The sequence below is a fragment of the Hordeum vulgare genome, chromosome 3H (genome assembly GCF_904849725.1).
Source record: "Hordeum vulgare subsp. vulgare chromosome 3H, MorexV3_pseudomolecules_assembly, whole genome shotgun sequence".
Taxonomy (NCBI): Eukaryota; Viridiplantae; Streptophyta; class Magnoliopsida; order Poales; family Poaceae; genus Hordeum; species Hordeum vulgare.
The window spans coordinates 356,107,314-356,128,567 of NC_058520.1; the positions used below are offsets into that span (position 1 = coordinate 356,107,314).

General features: G+C 45.1%; 1 protein-coding gene across 1 annotated transcript; it reads left to right on the forward strand.

The window, feature by feature from the left end:
- Nucleotides 1-335: 335 nt before the first annotated feature.
- On the forward strand, nt 336-9,418 carry LOC123443849. Its single transcript, XM_045120380.1, has 6 exons — nt 336-589; nt 720-822; nt 900-976; nt 1,079-1,224; nt 2,412-2,616; nt 8,915-9,418. Exons 1-6 carry the CDS (start codon nt 581-583, stop codon nt 9,080-9,082), a joined length of 708 nt encoding a protein of 235 aa, XP_044976315.1. The 5' UTR covers nt 336-580; the 3' UTR covers nt 9,083-9,418.
- Nucleotides 9,419-21,254: the final 11,836 nt, after the last annotated feature.

Below are 21,254 nucleotides of genomic sequence, written 5' to 3' on the forward strand. Positions count from 1 at the left end.
TGACCTGCTTGCGACTGGTTGCAAATCCTTCTGCTGCAGGGGCCTTCTTTCAAGATTCAGGAATGATGACATAGGGCTCCGGAGATCTTCTTCTTATGGTTGTTTTAGGTACTCTAGGTGTTCATGGTTCTGTGTGTTTGCGTTTCAGTGTGCTGGTACGGGTCAACTTCTTTGTACTGATTCGTGATATGAATGAAAACAAACTCTTTCTCAAAAAAAAAAAAACTTTTACCGGGTACCATGGGACCATGGGAACCGTGGTAAAACTGTAATGATTTTCTATGACAAAAATATACTATCTGATCATCTGGAGCATGGAAGGCCAACCCCTATGAGTTCTCCACTTCTAGTAAGAACAGAGGTACGATAGATAACCCCCGTCCCCGAATTCAAATCCGCCAAATCTGGTAATACGACCGCCACGCCGCTTTGCCTTCCCCGCCTCCCTCCCAAACCCAAATCATCCCCCCGTCCGCCTTCTTCGAAATACCACCATATTAAACCAAGAGCAAGCGAAATCTCAAATCCCAAATCCCACCTCTCGAATTTAGCACAGGGCAATCCAAATCGCTCGGTTCTGATGCCGAAGGTAGCCCTTTCCGATCACTAAACCCCTGAACCCCGGGATCCACCGAGGAATTCCTCTATTAGTTCCTTCATTTGGATTGGATTCGGTTCGCGTCGGTGCTGGTGTTGATTCAGATGGCGGGTTGGTGCAGGCGCACGAGGAGGAGGTGCCGGCGGCGGGGGCGGACAGCGAGGAGCTCGAGCCGCTCTTCGACTACTCCCGCGTGCAGCCCACCATCGACTTCTGCTTCGACGGTAAGGTCCCGCGACCCCATGCCCTAGGGTTTCCATGGAAGTTGCTTAGGACCGACCTTCTCCATTTGGATGCGCAGATTCCGACCTCGAGAAGTCGGACATCTTCGTCCACTGCAACAAGCGCCCCAAGGTGGCGGACGACGCAAACGCTGACGTGAGTATGACAGAGTTCAATTCGTTTTCGTTTTGATGGGTGAGGTTTTGGGCCTTTGGCTGCGGAAGGTAACATGTTCATTCTGATCTGTCTGTCTTGCAGGAGGGGGGTAAGGGTAACGAGAAGGGCGACACCGGCATAAAGAAGGCCATGGTGGTGAATTTGGATGATGAGGATTGGCTGGCTCCACCGCCGCTGAAGCCTGTGCTCAGCGCTGACGTATGCAAGGATAAAACGATGCACGAGAGGTATCACAATGTTCTACCTCTACTTTGTGCCATTTTGCGAGGCTAGCTGTTCTTGACCATGATGATGACTGATACTAGTGAGATATTTGCATGGCGAGACTGGTTGCTATGATTAGATGATGCGATGATCATTTTGGGGATTTGTATACTTTAGTTGAATTCAGTTCGCTCATTAATAATATGCTGATCAGATGATACCATCATGTGCCCAGCAATCAGTGCGCCCAGATCCTTACTGCATGGCTCATTGCAGCTGGAATTTGTCAGGTTAGGTCTGTAGGTGTTGTAGTGATCATGATGACAAGTGAAATGCTGCCAAGGTGCTATGTTTTTGCTTTATAGCTGCTTATTCCAGGAATCCTGGCTATTCATTTTCTCGAACACAATCATGCCTTTTCATTATAAAATTCTAATTCCAGGAATGAAGTCATAACAGTGTCTTCAGAGTTCAGATGTCAATACTGTTTAGAGATATAACAGCGCCTTATGGGATCTTATGCCAAACTAAAGCCACTCTGAATAGAGTGTGCTGTTGCTTTATGAAATGCTGCACTGACTTTGCCTAACTCTTCCCCTGCCTTTTTGATATTCTCATTCTAGTTCAGTTTCACCAGACTGTATGGATGTATAGGTCAGCTGAAAATCTGATGAAGTAATTATGATTTTAGTACTAGTGCACACAACAGGCTAGGTGTTTACAGAAACAAAATATACTCTTTGTTCTCTTCCATGGTGTATCAGCATTTACGTTTTCTGGAGCCCCGTCCCCCCCAAGCACACGCGTGCACACACAAAATGGAGATTACTATGGCTTAGTTACTAGTAGGCAGAATGTCTTTGGTCTTTCAGTATAGGCTAGTAACCATAACAAATATTTATGATTCCCGCATCTGTAAGAACACAACCTAGAAGTGGTTGTGGTCAAGCCTTACTGGAAGTTCTACATGTATTTTTTTGGTTCAACCTATTATTTATGGTGTTAATCAGCTCTATGGACTCCTTGAGACATCTGGAAATGGAAATCAAACTCATGTATTTACTGTATTTGTTGCTATTGCTGTTATGTTGCCAGACAAGTATAAAGTTAGCATCAGTCCTTTACTTCTAGTTGTTTTTTACTACCAGCAGGTAGTTTATAAAGATGTTACTGACTTGTGATTTTCCAAATTCGCGCATGTAATTCTCAGATTAAAGAAACAAGAAGTACAGAAACTGGTTGATGATGAATTTCAAAAGGTTGTTGAAAATGTTAAGAAAGACATGTTGGCCAAAAAGCCACCTGAACCTATAGTTCTTGATGAGCCAACTGAAACAGAGACTAAGAAATCGAAAGAGAAGATCTGCATAATGTTTCAGGAAAAGGATGCAAGGCAGCAGTTCCGTGTGTCCATGGTATGAACTTTTCATGGTGATGTTACTCTTCTGTTAAATAACTCAAATTCTCTGACTGACAGTTTCAGTAATTTGACGTGTTTTAAGTTTATGCTCACTTTAGATTCAGTTTGCCATAATAAACATCCAATATACTTTCTCGTTTTCATTTTATTGTTGAGCTATACCTTCTGAAATGGTATCTACATTAGTACAATGTATATAAGCTAGGATTTTTGCCATCCATCAAAGATTACCACATGTAAATTTAAACCAACTCTGTATTCTTAAATCTTGTTTATCATTGCTAAAGAATGAGAAGTTCGACAAGCTTTTCAAGGCGTATGCTAAGAAGGTCCAACTCAGTCCATCTAATCTGACTTTCGTATTTGATGGTGACAAAATAAACCCGACAAGTACACCCCAGGACCTTGACCTGGACGCTGAAGACGTGATTGAGGTGCACCATAAGCCAACTGTAGAATTGGGAGGGGGAGAGAGGACTACCTCCAGACGGGACGAGCCCTGTTGTCTGGTCGCTCGCGTGAGTTCTCTCGTCTCGTGGATGTGTGGCGGCTGACTCTCACGGGAGGACCGGGAGCTCCTCCTTCTAGGTCATCTCAAGGGCTGGGCCTTGTGGGCTTAAGTGAGATGGGCCAGACATCCCATACCGGTTCAACACTCGCCCTCAAGATGGGTGGTAGATATCTAGCATCCCCATCTTGTCACATGCCAAGTTACGTTCCTTTGTTCCTAGTCCCTTTGTCAAGCAATCTGCAAACTGCTGCCTAGAGCTGACATAGTAAGACTGATGATCCCAGCATCAAGTTTCTCCTTAATGAAGAAGCGATCAATTTCCACATGTTTTGTCCTATCGTGTTGAACTGGATTATTAGCAATGGCTAGTGGACTGTTTGTCACACCACACCTTCAAGGGTCCCTTCCTTAGAAGTTTCAACTTGCTCAATACGTACTTCACCCAGAGCATCTCACACAACCCTTAAGATAAAGCTTTATACTCAGCTTCTGCTGTTGATCTAGATACAACAGGTTGTTTCTTGCTTCTCCATGACACCAAATTTCCTCCCACAAACACACAGTAGCCAGAAGTTGATCTTCTATAATCTTGACAACTAGCCTAATCAGAGTCACTAGCCATCGACCTCAAGGTGTCCACTCTTCCCAAACCACAACTCTTTACCCGGAGTCCCCTTCAAGTATCTTAGGATTCTGTGCACAATATCAAGATGCCCACTCCTTGGTTCATGCATGTATCCGCTTACCAACCCCACATCATACGTAATGTCAGGCCTGTTATGACAGAAGTACAATAATCTCCCAACCAATTTTTGATAATCTTCCTTATTCACTAGATCTCTTGATTGTGCTGTCACTTGATGATTTTGTTCGATCGGAGTAGGGGCAACACAACATCCCATCATGCCCATGTCACTCAAGAGATCCAAGGTATATTTTCGTTGGCACATAGATTCCCTTCTTTGTCCGAGCCACTTCAATGCCAAGTATTTTAGGTTGCCTAAATCCTTTATCTCAAACTCCTTGCTCAGATAACCCTTTAATCTCTCTATCTCCTCCTTATCATCTCAAGTGATAATAATGTCCTCTACATAAACAACAAGAATGGTGATTTTCCGATCAGAGTGTGTGTAGAACATTGTTTGGTCACTGTTACACTGACCATACCCAATACCACGGATATCATGTCTGAACCTGTCAAACCATGCCCTCTGTGATTGCTTCAACCAATACAAGGTTTTCTTCAGTGGTTCAGCCTGCATACCTTTCCCGTGGTCTCTGAAGTACCAAAACCTGGTGGTATCTCCATGTACACTTCTTCCTACAACTCACCATGCAAGAAGGCATTCTTGGCATCTAATTGATGCAACTTTCACCCAAAGTTTGCAGCACGAGAGACCAATATCCTAACCGTGTTCATCTTTGCCACGGGCGCAAACGTCTCATGATAGTCAATTCCATAAGTTTGACTATATCCTCTGGTGACCAATTTGGCCTTATACCGTTCCACCTTACCCTCAGGATTCTGCTTCACTCTATTGATCCACTTACAACTCATTGCTTTTTTTTCCTGCCGGCAATGTGGTTAGCACCTATGTCTTGTTTTTCCTCAGTGCTTCCAACTCTTCTATCATCGCTCCATGCCACTTTGGGTCTTGCTTTGCAGCCTTCCAATCCTTTGGGATTGACATTGTTTGAAGGGAGGCAACAAACGCCTTATATGAAGGTGACAAATCCTTGTAAGACACAAAATTGCCAATATCAAGGTCATCACAAGCATCATCATCTATTGGTAGAGCCTTCCTTGCTACTTCACCCTTCCTTGTTGCTTCACGTGTAGCCTTTCACAATGCAATGGGCAGCTCCACCGTGTCAGATGAGCTTGCCTCACAACCTTGCTGCTCCCCATGTACTCTTGCCTCACAACCTTGCTGCTCCCCTCGTACTCTTGCCTCACTGCCTTGCTGCTCCCCGTGCACTTGTGGTTGTCGTCGATAGTACACCAGGGTATTCGTCTGCCATCGATCTCGAACATGAACCGGAATTGTATCCACTATTGGTTGGACCTGAACCTGCACATCATTAGCAGTGTTAATGCCGACAGAATCACTATGAGTATGGGACACCACCTTCTACCCCTCTTGACCATCATGCATATGGTGCAGGTGGTCAAGCTCTGCAAACAACAGACTGAGATCAGTCGGCTCGCCATAGAATGGCTCAGACTCCCTGAAGGTAACATCCATACTTACAAACCTTCGTTTTTGAGAGGGACACCAACGTTTATACCCTTGTTGACTAGAAGAGTATACCACAAAGACACACTTCACTGCTCGAGGATCAAGTTTGCCAACAGATGGTCGGTGATCACGAACAAAACAGGACTGCCAAACAACTTTGGGGGAACAACAAACTTATTTTCTCCAACGAGTGACTCAGACGGAGATTTCATGCCTAGTATCCTGGAAGGTGTACGGTTGATCAGGTATGTAGCTGTCATAACTGCTCCATCCCATAAGAACTTAGGCACATTCATGATAAACATCAACGACCGAGCAACCTCAAGAATATGACGATTCTTCCTTTCGGCCACTCCATTCTTGGGGTGTGTGTTTGGACATGAAATTTGATGAAGAATCCCTTGGTCAGCCATGAAAGCCCCAAAAATGTTGTTGACATACTTTGTGCCATTGTTAGTCCTAAGCACCTTGACCTGTGCCTGAAATTGGTTCTTTACAAAAGCATGGAAGTTCTGAAAACAGCTAAACACCTCATCCTTGTGATGCATCAAGTAAATCCAAGTAATACAAGAACAATAGTCAATGAAGGTAACAAAATACTTCTTTCCATTCATTCACACTACTGAGCTAGTCCATACATCCGGATGAATAAGCATAAAGGGAGATATGCTCCTAAGCCCCTTACTCACATACGAGGCTTGTGTGTGTTTTTGCATATTCACAAGCATCACATGTCAACTTGCCCTTGCCTATTCCACCCATAACATCCGGAAATATTATACTCATCTTATCAAAAGATACATGCCCACATCCTGCAGTGATGGATCATCGTCTGTTTCTCCTTGTCCTTCATGGTCGCAGCATACACCAAGTCCGGCTGCACCTCCTGGTCCATGTACCAGAGCTCCTTAGGCCTGGTGCCAGTCCCAACCGTCTGGCTCGTCTGGCGCTCGTGAATCAAGCAACCGAACTTGTCAAGGATCACATGATAGTCTATTTGATTAATGAGAGCACTGAGAGAGACCAAATTTATAGAAAAACTGGCACATGTAAAACTGGCGATAGCGAGATAGTTGAAGTGCACTTGACTGTGCCAACCCCTATGACAGACTGATTTGTACCATCGGCAATTTGGATAGTGCCCTTGTGAGTAGGAGGATGCTTATTGTAAGACTCAAACACACAAAAATTACCCGCAACATGCTTAGATGCTCCAGAGTCTAGGACCCACTCTGGAGCATCCACATTAAGAGTAAGAGATGCCTTTGTCGGATTACCTTCATCAGTGGAGGCCCAATGCGCATAGTCTCCATAGGTAGACTCATCAACTTCCTCGCGCTTTGATTTCACAGTGTCCCCTTCAACTATCATATGTGCCCTCTGACCCCTGGGTTTCCTGAGTGGCTACCTCTGCCCCAAGAAAGTTGACCCCCTGAGGTCCCTAGGTATCAACCTCTGCCTCTAGCATGCCTAGGTATCCACCTCTGCCAGTTCCTCCTCTGTTGTATCCCCTGCCTCTGCCACGAGTTGGACATTCTCTCTTCCAGTGACCTACCTCCCTACAGGTATGACATTTGTTGGGATCTCCCCACTCCATGCGCTTAGTGATTGCAAATGTCAAAGCTGTGCCTTCATGTCTGCATGCTCAAGAGATAGCCTCACCTCCTCTTGAGACATTGCTGCAATAGTCTCAATAGTTGGCAGGAGAGGTTGGTGCAACAGGGGGATGCCCCCCTTCCATGAAAGCAACCTCTGAGCCATTCCAACAGTTTCAACACACGCCTGTGTGCAATCCACTTGCGCCCTGACTCGATGCAAGCTACATCATAGAGTTCCAAAGGATCGCAATTATCCTGCTCCGCCCACAAAGCCTGCAGCTCTTGCCACATATGCCATCACTGACATGTCATCACCTTGGCGCAACCGACTGATCTAGCATGAAATTACCCTTGGCTGAGTATTGGGTGGATAGGGTCTTCCATATCTGGGCGGACGTGGATAGTCCCTCCATAGAGTGTCCAATGGAGGGCACCACTGAGTTCAACAACCAGCCAACGAGCACAGAGTTTATGACCTTCCACCTCTTTCCCTCCGCGGTATTCTTGTCTCCTAGTCCATCAATCGCACCCAATAAGTGCCCCATCAAGTTCCTTCTGTTCTACAGCCAGCAATGCCCTCCTGGACCAACTCAAGTAATTTATGGCCCCCTCCAGCTTCATGTCCAGGGGTGACATTTTGAGCTTCTGAGCCACTTCCTGTCGAGGAACGGTGGTCCCAGAGTTGGACTTTGCGAGGATCTTAGCGAGCTTCTCGAAAGCCTCAGCAAGCGCATTTGGTTCAGGCGTTCAGCCATCTCCGATCCGGAATCAGCAACAGCAGTCCTCAGCAGCACAGCCCGACAGCTGCACGGTTGTTCCCTTTACGCCCCCTAGCAAGCAGCAACAACAGCCTCTTCCTCCAGCAGCAGTTCTCTTCCTCCTTCCTCTGCAAACAGCAGCAGTTCCAGAGGATCTTGGCCTCCAACAGTAGCCAACCCCCGCAGCAGTTCTCCAGCTCCCGGTCCCCTTCAGACCCACACACACAGCAGCACAACAAGGAGCTGCCCTTCTCCACTACCCTTCTCCTCTTCTCCTCCTGCAGCACCACAGCCCGCCACGCTGAGGGGTAAGCAGCAGCCGCAGCACAGCCCACTCTCGAGGAGACCAAGCCGCTCCTCAGCTTCCTCCTCTTGCTGCGCAGCACAGCAGCTCCACCTCTCCTTCCTCTGCCGCGCAACCGACGAGCCGCACCTCCTGCGCAGCCATGCCGCACCTCCCAGATCCGCAGCCGTCTTGCCGGACGCCGCTCAGATCTGCCGCCACCTCGCCGGACGTCGCCGCCGTCTCCTCAGGCCCCGCCGTCCCTGGCCTCTGATACCATGTAGAATCGGGAGGGGGAGAGAGGACTACCTTGAGATGGGACGAGCCCTGTTGTCTGGTCGCTTGCGTGACTTCTCTCGTCTCGTGGATGTGTGGCTGCTGACTCTCACGGGAGGACTGGGAGCTCCTCCTTCTAGGTCATCTCATGGGCTGGGCCTTGTGGGCTTAAGTGAGATGGGCCAGACAGCCCATACCTGTTCAACACTAACTCTAGACAAGCCAGCTAAAGCATGCGTGAAAAAATTACGAGAAAAGATACTCATAATGATTCAGGAAGATGTGAAGCTGCAGTTCTGTGTATACAAGGTATAGCTTTTTCATGACACTGTTACTAGTATCAGTGTGCAATAAAAATATATAATCTTTCTGTTAGATAGTTCGAATTCACTAACAGGTACTTGCAATTATTTCATGCATTCAAGTTTTATGGCCTTACTGGATTCAGTATGACATAACAAGTGTCCAACATACTTTCAAATTTTCATTTTATTGTTTTCTGAAACTTAATGTACATTATTTCAAATGTGTATAAGCTGGGGATTTGACATTTTGCTCCATTCATCTTGCAAAATGATAATTTAAAGTATCTCTGGATGCTTATATGCTGATTTTTGATTGCTACAGGATGAGAAATTTGACAAGCTTTTCAAGGTATATGCTAAGAAGGTCCAACTCAGCCCATCTGATCTGATTTTCATATTCGATGGTGACAAAATAAACTCGGCTAGTACACTCCAGGACCTTGAGCTGGAGAACGGTGATATGATTGAGGTGCGCCGTAAATCCCACTGAAACCTAGGAGCTTAGCCTGGAGTTATCTCAATCTGTAATTTTGGGCGTCCCTGAGTGGGGCATTGTTTGGAGGTTGACCTGTTTTCTTTTGCGGTCAGCTGCTCATAAGGTCAGCTCCACATTTGCTAGTGTTAACTTCTTTTACATGTTCATGTCTATGCCCATAATAGACATACAAGACATGCAATTGTATGTAAAACATGCTTCTTTCCAGCCTCTTTGATAGATGCCCCCACCTTTACTGCTCTGTATTTTGCAACGTGAGATGGTTAGAATTGTACTATGAAGTATGTGAGTGGTGTATATTAGTGTACAGATGGCATTTGCTTGGACCAATTTCACGTTGAGTGGACGACTGCACAAATCCTAATCATATGGCTCTACCTATATGGATAACTTGGTTTCTGGATTCTATAGGATAGCTGTCCAGCCGATGTAACGTAGTGCACGTGGCTACATTTGTTGCTGGTTTATAAATTTGGTTTTGGGCAAGCTAGAACAGCATTCGGTAAAGAACCGGTAAGAACTTAGGCGATTTCTGATACCATGAACACTGTTGCTACTTGTGTCTCTCTCCGTAGGTTGCAGCCCTTCTTTGCATCGATGTGGCTCATTTTAATAAAAACAGCAGGGAAAAAATTCTACTGCAGCCTTTTATTGTATAATATAAAAGATACGTACAGATTTAAGTATTTAAAGATGAAAGGAAAAGTCCTAACTAACGCCTGTAAGTCTTGTACCGCTTATCAATCGCAGTCTGTGGGGCTTTATTTCAAAGATACTTACATTCAATTGGAAGTTGTGGTTTATTCTGATATTCTCAAAATGCTCATGAATTGAAAACCCTGGAGTTCTGTTTGGGCAGATATGTTCCCAGCATGACTGAGAACGGGCATTTCAGAGAAGTTGTTGAATTGTCTCTTCCATTTGACAAGTCATGACAAGTATTTTTTTCCCTTTAAAATAAATCCTTGTGTTAACTCTATCATGGAGGTGCAGCCAGAAAAAGAACTTGTACTATTTTTTTTGACAGGAATTATTCCAGATCCATTTCAAATGAGGGATCACGACTCGCTGACCAACCACGGTAACTTCACTGGAGGAATATCCTGGATGGTTCCAGAGATAGGTTCATTAATCTATTTGAAATAAGGATCACAACATGCTGTCAGTTTTGTCTATATAACTAAAGGGAAGTCCCATTATTCCAGATCCATTAAGATTCGGCATTCTGGTGATTTTCTAAAAGCCTTTCTTCATTCTGATCGGCTTGCATGCTCAGCTGTTGTTGTTGGTGTTTATCCCGCACCTTGGCTCTGCCATGGAACCTAGTCAAGTAGTCATCCTTTTCTTTTTCTTTTTTTGAGGACAAGTAGTCATCCTTTTAGGTATGAAGCATGATCTTTTTACGTAAATTTATGGGCTAAATTGCCAATTTCAACATCATCGGATTCTGTTGGAGCGGCACACTCCCAAGACATAGAAACAGTCAGGTTGCTTTTCGATCCCAGTTTAGCAAGGCCATGCCCAGTTTGATTGATCTAGGATTACATTTGCATAGCTGAAGCGTCACTCGAGGAGGTAATGTGCTGATCAGCAGCTTGATGTCTTCAATGACCTCCGTTGCCGCTGACTAGTCCGGTTTGCTGCGTTCACCTACACACGGCCTGTCTTGGTAGAGAATGCATCCCCCATTGGAAGAGATGGTCCGAGTTCGATCGCCTACTCAACCGGCCTGTCCTCGGTAGAGAAGGCATCCCCCATTGGAAGGGATGCTCCGAGTTGGCGATTTTTAAGGATGGTCGGGCGCCCCTATATCACACTTCTAGCGGGACCTTTTTTCTAGGGTTTTCTAGCGAAACCTAGGAACCCTCACTAAAGGGGAGAGCCCAGGCTCATGGGGGTGACTGCCTTTTTTTTTTCATGGTTTGTGTTTTCTTTTTTGCTTTATTTCTTATTTTTGTTTATACTTCCAAATATTTTAATAAAATATTATTTTGCATAAAACATTGAAAAAATGTTGACCAAGCATTTGAAAAATGTATAAATAAAATGTTTCTCATGTATGTAAAAAATATACATTTTTTTTCCGGGTGAATGTCAAAAGTATACATTGTGTGTGAAAAAAGTTGATCGATGTATTTAAAAAATGTTAATCTAAACATTTGGAAAAAGTGATAAACAAGTAGTGAAAAAATGCTAATCAAGTATTTGAAAAATGTTAAATGTGTATAGAAATAATACTAGTCATGTATTTAACAAATGTTAAACTTGTATTTAAAAAATGTTAAATGTGTATGGAAAATATGTTGACCATGTATTCAGAAAATGTTAAACTTGTATTTGGAGAATCTTAAATGTGTATAGAATTTTTTTGACCATTTATTAAAAAAAGTTAAAACCTGTATTTGAAAATCGAAAGGGTATGTCTAAAGAAACAACAACTCCATACCGAAAAGCGGAAAAGGTGCATAGAAAAATTGGTGACCATGTATTCAAAGAATATTAAACTTGTATTTAAAATATATTAAATATGTACAGGAAAAATATTAACCATGTATTAAAAAATATTAAACTTATATTTAGAAAATGTTAAATGTGTATACGTAAAATGTTGACCATGTATTAAAAAAATGTCAAACTTATATTTAAAAATAAATCATTTGGAAAAAAATGTTAATCAACAATTTGAAAATACATCAAATGTGTATTATAAAAATATATTAGATATATAGCAAAAATGTGCATATGAAACCATTGAAACCTGAAAGAAAACAAGAAAAACCGATGAAAAACAAGAAAAAAGACAAACAAAACCGAAATAATACATAGAAAAAAGAAATAAACAAAAGAAAAGAAAAGAAAAGAAAAAAAACAGAGAAAACTCATGAAAAACAAAATAAAAATCGAAAAACCAATGGAAAAAACATCTTGATTCGCCTCAACAAAGTAGCGCGCCTACTACTTATCACGTGGAAGATGTGGGTGTAGTGGCTAGCAGCGTGCGCGTCTATTACGAGACTAGGGATCAATCCATACTTCTCTCACTTTTTTGTATTTTTTCCTTTAATTGTGCGCGAATGGGCCGGTCCGATTATTGTGGACCCTTTGGCGAGACATCCTACCATCTCGCTTAATGTGAGCTATAGTCGTCGCGGGGATGGCCGCCGCTCAACTCAGTCCATGCCACATTTGACATAAGGAAAATCTAGCGACCACAGGGTCGCCACGAAACCAGGGACCTATAACAGCCCAATCACCTTAGGAGTGAAATAATTGAAAAAACACCTAATTATGCAAATTCCGCTCACTCGTTGCGGTCATTTGCTCGTTCTTGCCATTTATTCGCCGAGTAAAATGCATGTATAGTCCTGAAAGTCACGGGCGTGTCGGAATCAGTCCTCGATGTCACAAAATGCTCCAATACAGTCCTGGAAGTTGTCCACGGACGGTCCTGGGTAGGTATGCCCATCGTATGGCGCTGACGTGGCGAGTGAGAGGGCCCACGACACCGCGGAGCGAGGCGTGCCCGAACAGTTATGCCTGTTTAATCAGTCCGTTGGAACCCTAGATCGATAAAATTCCCCACCCGCGGCGAGAGGGAGCGAGAAATCGGCGACTGGTGGACCTCGACGGCGAGGGCGGAGCTGCACGGCGAGGGCGGGGCTCCGTTTCCGCATCTGTTCATCATGGGTGGCGACGATGGCTCGTTGGAGGAGATGGAGGTGCGCCCTCGCTTTCCTCTCGTGATGTGCAAGGACTGCAAAATCCGCAGGGTCCGACATTGGGTATCGAGGACGCCGGCGAACTACATGCGCCATTTCTACAAGTGCACAAATCATGGGGTCTGTGCTTGCAATTTTCATTTTTTTTTGTTTAAGCTTTGTTTGTTTGGTTTTGAATTTTGCGTTCTCTTGTGTGTATTGGTTCAGTCTTGGAAGGGTGTGTGTGACATGTGGAAATGGGAGGATGAATATGAGGATTTCTTGAAGAATGGTTGTCAAGATGTGCAAGATCAGAGTGTGGGCAGTAGCTCAATGCGAAGGACATATGCGGTGAAAGAGAAGAAGGAAGGAATCATGAAGAGGAAGAAGCATTTCATGACAGGTGGAGGCAGTGATGTTGAGAGGCATTTGGAGGAGATTATTTGGCTACTGAAATGTGTGTTATTTTCTCTAGGATTGTTGGTTTTTCTGATGTTTGTTTATGTGATCAAGCACTGAATGATGTGTGAGAGTGAGAATGAAGTTGAGAGTGAGAATTTGGATGTGTGAGTTTGATGTAATAGTAGTTTGGAAGCAGTGAACTAAGTGAAATAAATTCAAATTTGGGTTGTGTGTTGTTGAATTCTTTGCTCTGTTACTGTGTTGACACATTTGAACAATTTATTTTCAGATTTGAATATATATGACATAACTGTGCACAGATTTGAAAATATGAGAGAATTTTCCTAGTATTTGACAAAGAACATTCTGGAATTGCACATTATAGATGCATCCAACAATTCACACAGAATACATTCCAGGACAATTACCATTTATCCATTAACATAGATAAAGAGTACTCATAGATAAATTCCAGGTAACAATGCCAACAAAATGGTTCTTAACACAGAATACATTCCAGCAACATATAGCATAGGTTCTTAACATAGCAAAATGACACGGTTGTTCAAGTAGCAATGCCAACAAAATGGTTTACTTCCACACTACTTAACATGGATAATGACTAAGCACCAGGAGGTGGGCCTCTAAGATAATCAAACATGGAAGACTTCCTAGGTTTTTTGTAAGGCGCCCTGTAGCTGGAGCTGCTTTCCTGCTGTGCACTTCTTTTGTTGTGCACCTCCCTTGCCATTTGCCTTGCTTGTCCTTTTAGTCTATCCTTAGCTTCCTGTAACTCTTTTGCCCTGGCTTCTTGCTCTAATCTCCTCTTCACTGCCTGTGCCAGCTTAGCTAGCTCTGCTTCTCTTCTCTTAGCTTCCTGGAACAATCTTTTCTTCTCTGCTAGAGCTTGCTTCTCCTCTTGCAGTTTCTTCTTCTTCTCTGCAGCTTCCATCTTCTTTTGTTCTGCAGCAAGCTGCTTTGCTTCCCTCTCAAGCCTCTTCTTCACTTCATTAGCTAATTTCCTAGCTGCAGCTTCATCTTTCTTCTTCTCTAGTGCCTCAGCTCTCTGTTTCTCCTCCTCTTCCAGCTTGGCCATAGCTGCATCAAACTTAGCTCTATCTGCTATGTCTCTTCTCTGAGCTGCTTCTTTCAGTTTAGCTACTGCAATAACATGCCTTTTCCTGAGCAAGTCCTCTTCTTTGCTAATTGTAGTTGGCTGCATTGGCATCTGGGTTGGCACATTCTCTTGGATAAATGTGCAATCAGGTAGAGGAGTGAACTAAGGTGGCTCTGCTGTCCTACTAGTTGTATGCAACATGTTGAAGTGTAATATTTCATTTAATACAAGTTGTTCACCCCATAAGTTGCAAATAAACATAAGGAAAATAATAAATGACCTCATGCATTAATTCATTAATAACTTCATGTTCATATGTCTGTGTGCCCTATCCAATATATGCCATTGTCTGCAAGTGATGGTCCTGTATTTTTTTAGCTTAGTGCACATATTCTATTGCAACAAAAAGTAGTAGCAACAAAAAATTTACAAGTGGCACATCTTCTATTGCACTGTCTTCAACATCTGGTCGTGCACTTGTATTCTTAGGATATTTTTACAGGAACTAATCCTAGCGTACAGTCAACACAACCACCTCTGTTGTGCTCTGCCTTCCCACAGTAGCTGCAGTGCTGGATTGTTCCATGCTTACTCATTTTATTCTCACCTTTTTCCCTTCTTTCTCTTCTGGTTGTTGCCTTCTATTTTTCTGTGGCCTGCCAACCTTTTTCTTCATTATTGGAGCCTTAATTGTCATTGCATCAACCTTTTCCCACTCCCTCACATCTCTACATGGCCAAATGATGTGCTCATAAGCTTTCAAATATTTATCAATCGAATAGCATTTGCTGACATAGCTTTCTGGTGATATGTGATCATGTCTCAAAGCTGACACAACATGCCAGCATGGAATGCCAGAAAAATCCCACCTTCTACAACTGCAAGTCCTTCTCTCAAGGTCAACACTTTATGGTACACCTCTTTCCTCAACTTCAAATATTGAAAGTCCACATGTCTTAGCTTCACAATTATTTGACCATTCCACATGTTTCTGCAATTTCTTTCTGATTTTTGGGCAAATAGTACCGGTCATGGACTGTGCTTCAAGCTGCTTGTTATATATTCTGGTAGTAATTTGGCTCTTTATTTGTTGAATCATTGCAAGAATAGGCATTTCTCTAGCTTCTATGATGTATTTATTGAAAACCTCACAGTTATTGTTATATATAAAACATCACACTTAGGAAACTCACTTTGGAATGCTCTAACCCATGTTGTAGGTGGCAGCTCCTCCAACCAATCATGTGCTGTCTTGCTTAAAAGCAACATGGCATCCATATTCTCCTGCCACTTAGCTGGTGTGCTGCTTCTAGCACATTTCCAAAGCTGATTCTTTAGCACTTCCCCTTTCAAATTCTTGTTGAAATTCTGCCATAGGTGTCTGACACAGAATATGTGACTTGAATCAGGAAAGAGCTCTGTAACTGCCTTTATTAATCCCTGCAAGAATGATGACAAGCTTGTGAGCACCATAAGATTAACTAGGCAAGTACAAATGAAGTGCATAAAAGAAGTACAAGTAGCTTAGTTTCTGCTTGTCAGACATGATAGTCCATGATACAGTGCTGGTTATGCCAAGATCTTGCTTGAGAGCTGTCAGAAACCATTTCCAGGAGCTTGTGTTCTCAACTTCAACAACAACAAAAGCAACAGGGAATATGCAATCATTTGGATCCATTTCAATTGCAGTCAATAGAATTCCACCAAATTTTGTCTTCAAATGGCATCCATCAAGGAATATTATAGGCCTACACCCACCTAGGAAACCTCTCTTACATGCATCAAAGGAGAAATAGCACTTGTGGAAGTGCCGTGCCTCATCTAACAACAGGCAAATGTACTACCTGGATTGGATCTTCTTAGCTCCTGTCCATAATCCCAGAGTTGATTGTACTGTGCAGTCTCATATCCATATATTATATCAAATGCATGTTTTCTTGCTCTTCCTAGGTTACCCCTTTTTTGTCTCATTTTCCAGTCTGTCTGCACTAGCTGACCAAGACCCTTCAGTGTGATTTTCTCATTTGCTCTTATCTGATCAACATAATATTGCCCAATGTACTTTGCTGTGAAAGCACTCATTTGCCACTTGCTCTCACAAGTATGTACATCCTGCAGTCTTTTAACCATAATGGACTTTGTTCTACTGTCATGTGAAGCATAAAGTTCCCATGGGCATCCTTCTTCACATTTAGCTAGAACTCTGGTCTTGTCATTCTTGGGAAATTTGATATTCTTTCTGTGCTTGCAACTGTGCTCTCTTATGGCCTTACTCAGCGGATCATTTGAGTGGAATATCTGACCAACATGGAACTTGGGATCATTCATATCTTCAGGCACAAAAGACTTGAAATTGAACCTATTAGATTCATCATCTGAATCTGCACGCTCAAAGAATTCATCTTCAGAAATTTCTCCCTCTGGAATCAATTTGACAGATTTTGGTTCCTGATGTGCAAACTGCTGGTACAAGTCATCATCACCATCTTGTATATCATTGTCACTGTCAATGATTTCTGGAGTGTAATCTGAATCACTATCAGTACCATTGTCTGCATCACTGTCCCCATCTTCAACAGTAGCAGCTACCCTAGAAGATCTCCTCCTTGCACCTGCTCTACCGGTTTCTGCCTCTTGCACATCAATTACCTGCACAATAGCCTTGTTGGAAGCACTACATTGTTTGTTTGGACTAATCACAGCTGGCAATTCAACTACTGGGTTAACAATCACATCATCATAACCACTGATTTTGGTGGGTGCATTATGATCAAGGTATACCATCAGAAACCTGTGCCCGTGCTTCACCTTTGCAATCATGTTCACTGCATCTTTGTCATCACGTATCATCCTAAGTCCATCTTCATTGATTTGCATTCCAGGCAACAACCAGTACACATCGATCCTGCCTGCTGCTTCATACCCAATCTCTTCAATTACATGTTCAAGCCACAAACCAGACCAAGTATCACAGCCGCAATGATCAAAGCAGACCTTCGTACCATCTATATAAGCTCTATTGCATCCAGAACCAACGAAAAATCCACCATGAATCACTTCCAGAGAGAAGTAATCACTGCCTTCTTCTGCAAATTGAGCGAAAATTCGGCGAAATTTCAGACCTTTAACACAGTAAAAACCCTAAACCTTGATCTACTAAATCCAACTTCTCCCTATCTAACTCACGATCTAACTCATGGCGAAGAACCTAACTCACCAGAAAAGACAACATTGCAAAGAAACGGAGAAGAAATCGAACTCACCATACACATGAATAGGTTCGCCTTCCCGCCGACGAACAGGAGCCTTCTCCACCATCTCCGACGAACAAGTTGATCGCCTTGTTGCGCCGCCACGGTCACCTAGCTCGCCGTCGTCAACCACCTCCGTTCACCCCTTCAATCACTCTCTACCAGCGCCGATCATTACCCCACACCACCGCTGTCGCCGTGCACCTCGAGCTCTCCGTGGCAAAAAGCAGAGCAAACAGGGGATTAGGACTGGATTGGAATCGTCCCTCGCTTCCAGGGGGCTGTATACAATTTTTACATGGGATGCGAGGAGGCGCGTGCCTCGCTCCGCGGCGTCGTGGCCCTCTCAATCGCCAAGTCAGCGCCATACGGTGGGCATACCTACCCAGGAGCGTGAGTGGACATCGTGGACAACTTCGAGGACTGTATTGGAGCATTTTGTGACATCGAGGACTGATTCCGACACGACCCGTAACTTCTAGATTTGTACATGCATTTTACTATTTATTCGCCATCCTAACCGAGTGTCTGTCGTTGCCAACCGACCTCCCCCAGTCTGTGAGGTCTAGTAGGTTTGACAATGTATCCCGACCACTAAAGTCACTATTCCAGTAGCGCCAGTGAGGTTCTTCCCATATCCAGCCATATTCAAATTACAAGTAAAAGGCGTAAGAATAGTTCACTTTGCACTCACCAGTCACCACACAGCTGCGTTAGACTTGTAGGAATTGGAAGCGATTTCCTCTGAAGAATAAGTGTGGTTGGTCATCAAGGAGTTACACCCAGATTGTGTGCCGGGGCTGGATGGATTCATCAAAGCTTTCTATGAGAAGGTGTGGCCTATCATCAAGAATGACATCATGACAGTGTTGTTGAAGCATTTACGTGGGAGATAACGAGGATTTGCAAGGTTCAACCGAGATCTCATTCTGCCGCCTCTAAAAAAGGCTAAGGCTAGTTGTAATGGGTAGTATCATATACTAGTATCATGTGTATGATACTAGTTGATGATACCACATATGTAATGCATAGTATCATATGTTAGTATCATAGGGTAGTTCATTTATTGCCATGCAAGACACATTGTAGCACATCATTTAATATGATACGGTATCATGATATGATACTCAACCCTCTCTTTCTTCATTTAATTCTATGCCACCTCATCAAAATTGACTAGTTGACATGTATGATACTATCTATGGTACTCCCATTACGAAGGAGGTTGGATATTTTCGCCTCATTAGCCCGCCACATAGTTTCTCCAAATTGTTCCCCAAGATTCTTGTGAGGAGGGTGCAGTGGCGTATGCATGAGTTGGTGGGAGTGAACTAGTTGGCATTCGTTCAAGGACACAACATACACGTTAACTACCTTCTCGTGTGAGAGGTTGCAAGAAAGATCCATGAAAGAAATAATTGAGGTATTTTTCTGAAATTGGATATCACATGCTGTCAGACCCTTGGGACCGGGGGTGCCCAGGCCCGTCGGCGTGCAGGCCCAGGAGCGACGCGCTACACAAGCCTGGCTCGGCCCGTCGGCAAGCCCAACAAGGAAAACCCTCGTGAGGGCCCTCGCCTCGCAAGGCGAGCGTCTGGGATCATCGTCAAGGACCGCGAGAGGTTACCAGCTGCAAGGGCGCGTCCTGAGGCCACCCTCGAGGCTCTTGCAGGGCGGACACCTTCACGTGGGTGACGCGGGCAGCACATGCGGTGCAGGAGCCGTGCGAGCAGGCACAGACATGGAGTTTTCCCGCTTTCATGCTATGAAGGCAGGGCCAGCTGGCGGGCCCCAAAGCAACTCCCAAAGGCTTCCCCGTCGGTGCAAGAGGTCTAAGGCTGGGGGCTCGGCAGGACAGAGGTCACCCCTAAGCCCACCAGTGCGTCATGGCGAAGGGCTTTCGCAGGCGAAGACCACCTTTGTAAGGGCGGGCCGCAATCCTGTCGCCTTTCAAAATGACCGTTGTGGCAATCTTTCCCACCAAGTGAAAATTATTGGGGGGAAGAGGACCAAGGTTGGTATAAGAGAGAGGCCCGACCTCCTTTGAACGGATCGGAGATCTCGACACCGTCGTCTCGACTAGGGCAAGAACCCTCCTCTGTACTTGTCTTCCACCTCAAGCAATCCAGACAAGCAGGAATAGGTATTACACCGCGAGGTGGCCCGAACCTGGGTAAACTGCATGTGTGCTCTTGCTCTTCTTCCTTAGCTCGAGCAATAGAAGCCGCAGTGAGGCTGAGAGGTAGAAGAGGGCATGAGAGTGAGCGCACCCGAGTGTTCGAACCTTTCTGGGTCTGCGGAGCCCCGATTCCGACATTTGGTGCGCCAGGTAGGGATGCGCATCCGTTCTTCCGCTCGAGTTTCGCCTCTGGCTTCACTGACCCCATGGCCGACGCTTGCAACGCGCGTCCCGAGCGCTCGATGCCAGACGTCCGTCACCGCCAGCGTCGCGGTCACCACCATCTTCGCCCCCCGCCCATGGGAAACATGACTTCCTATGCCCCTGGTGCGGCAAGGCGGCTGCCTCGCTGCATCCCCGCGGCGTCTGCCCCAGCCGACGTTCACATGGGAGACCTGAACGCGCAAAACTCGTTGCTCATGGTGAGCGAGCTGCTTCGCCACCGCCCAACGGACGGAGGGTACAACGCGTGGGCACACCACATCTCCGAGCTCGTCACCGTCGCCAGCATGGCCCTGGCGCCCTACATCCCTCTTTGGCCACCGGCACGAGAGGCGGGGGGCTCATCCAGTGAGTCACATAACGACTCGTTCGGTCCACAGCCCGAGGGGCTATAGCACGGTCCGCCTCGCACCGCGTTCCTTCTCCTTCGGATCCCGGTGACCGGTTTTAGGACACCGCCAGGCCCCTGCGATGCAATGCCCGAAGGGGCCGGCGGGATGTTCTGCGCCTACCACAACGCGCACACCCACAACATGGAGGACTATCATGCAACCGGAACTTCCCGCTGCAAGCGCGCCGCCCGGCGCCGTTACCGCGTCCGTGCTGCAGGAAGCAAAGGCGACTGCGACAACGGTGGAAGGGGCGACCTAAGCGACTACCCTCACCAACCCCGCGGCGATAGTGGAAGCAATCTGCCTCAAGAAGATGCTCGACTCGGATGGCCTAGCGGAACGCACCCCCAGGATGGCGCCGCCCTGCCACCACAATCGCGGTCGCTCGGGGGGAAGGGTGTCGCGGCATACACTATTACTATGGGCCTCACGCTCCAAGACGGCACTTTAACGACTAAGATGCGGTCCTTTCCTATTTAGGGTGGGGGGGGGGGCGATGCCCCAAAAGGGAAAGACGCGCATCTAAGCGTTTCGCAAGCGAGATAATCATAACACATACATAAGTTAAGATTGAAAAATAGGGCATTCATTTGCCGTCTCACATAGATAATATCAGAGTTACATCCAAACAATTATTCAGACAAGGTAGTTCCGCTACGGACTACATAAAACAAGGAAAAGACTATGATATCCCGCATGCTCGCCCACGATCACGACCACGGCCTCAGTCTTCTTGATAGTTCACGTACAGGCGGTCGTTCTCCTCATCGTACTACCACACTAGCTGCGTGCCATCTGGATCACCTGCGTCGGGCGTACGTATACCTGTTGGGGTGTTGTAGTAAGCTGTGAGCCACGGGAACTCAGCAATCGATGACCTTGGTACCAGAACTAGTCAAGTTATT

Coding starts and splice junctions, on each gene's coding strand:
- LOC123443849 (XM_045120380.1), top strand. Junction 823..899: donor CATCGACTTCTGCTTCGACG/GTAAGGTCCCGC, acceptor TTGGATGCGCAG/ATTCCGACCTCGAGAAGTCG. Junction 1,225..2,411: donor GATAAAACGATGCACGAGAG/GTATCACAATGT, acceptor TGTAATTCTCAG/ATTAAAGAAACAAGAAGTAC.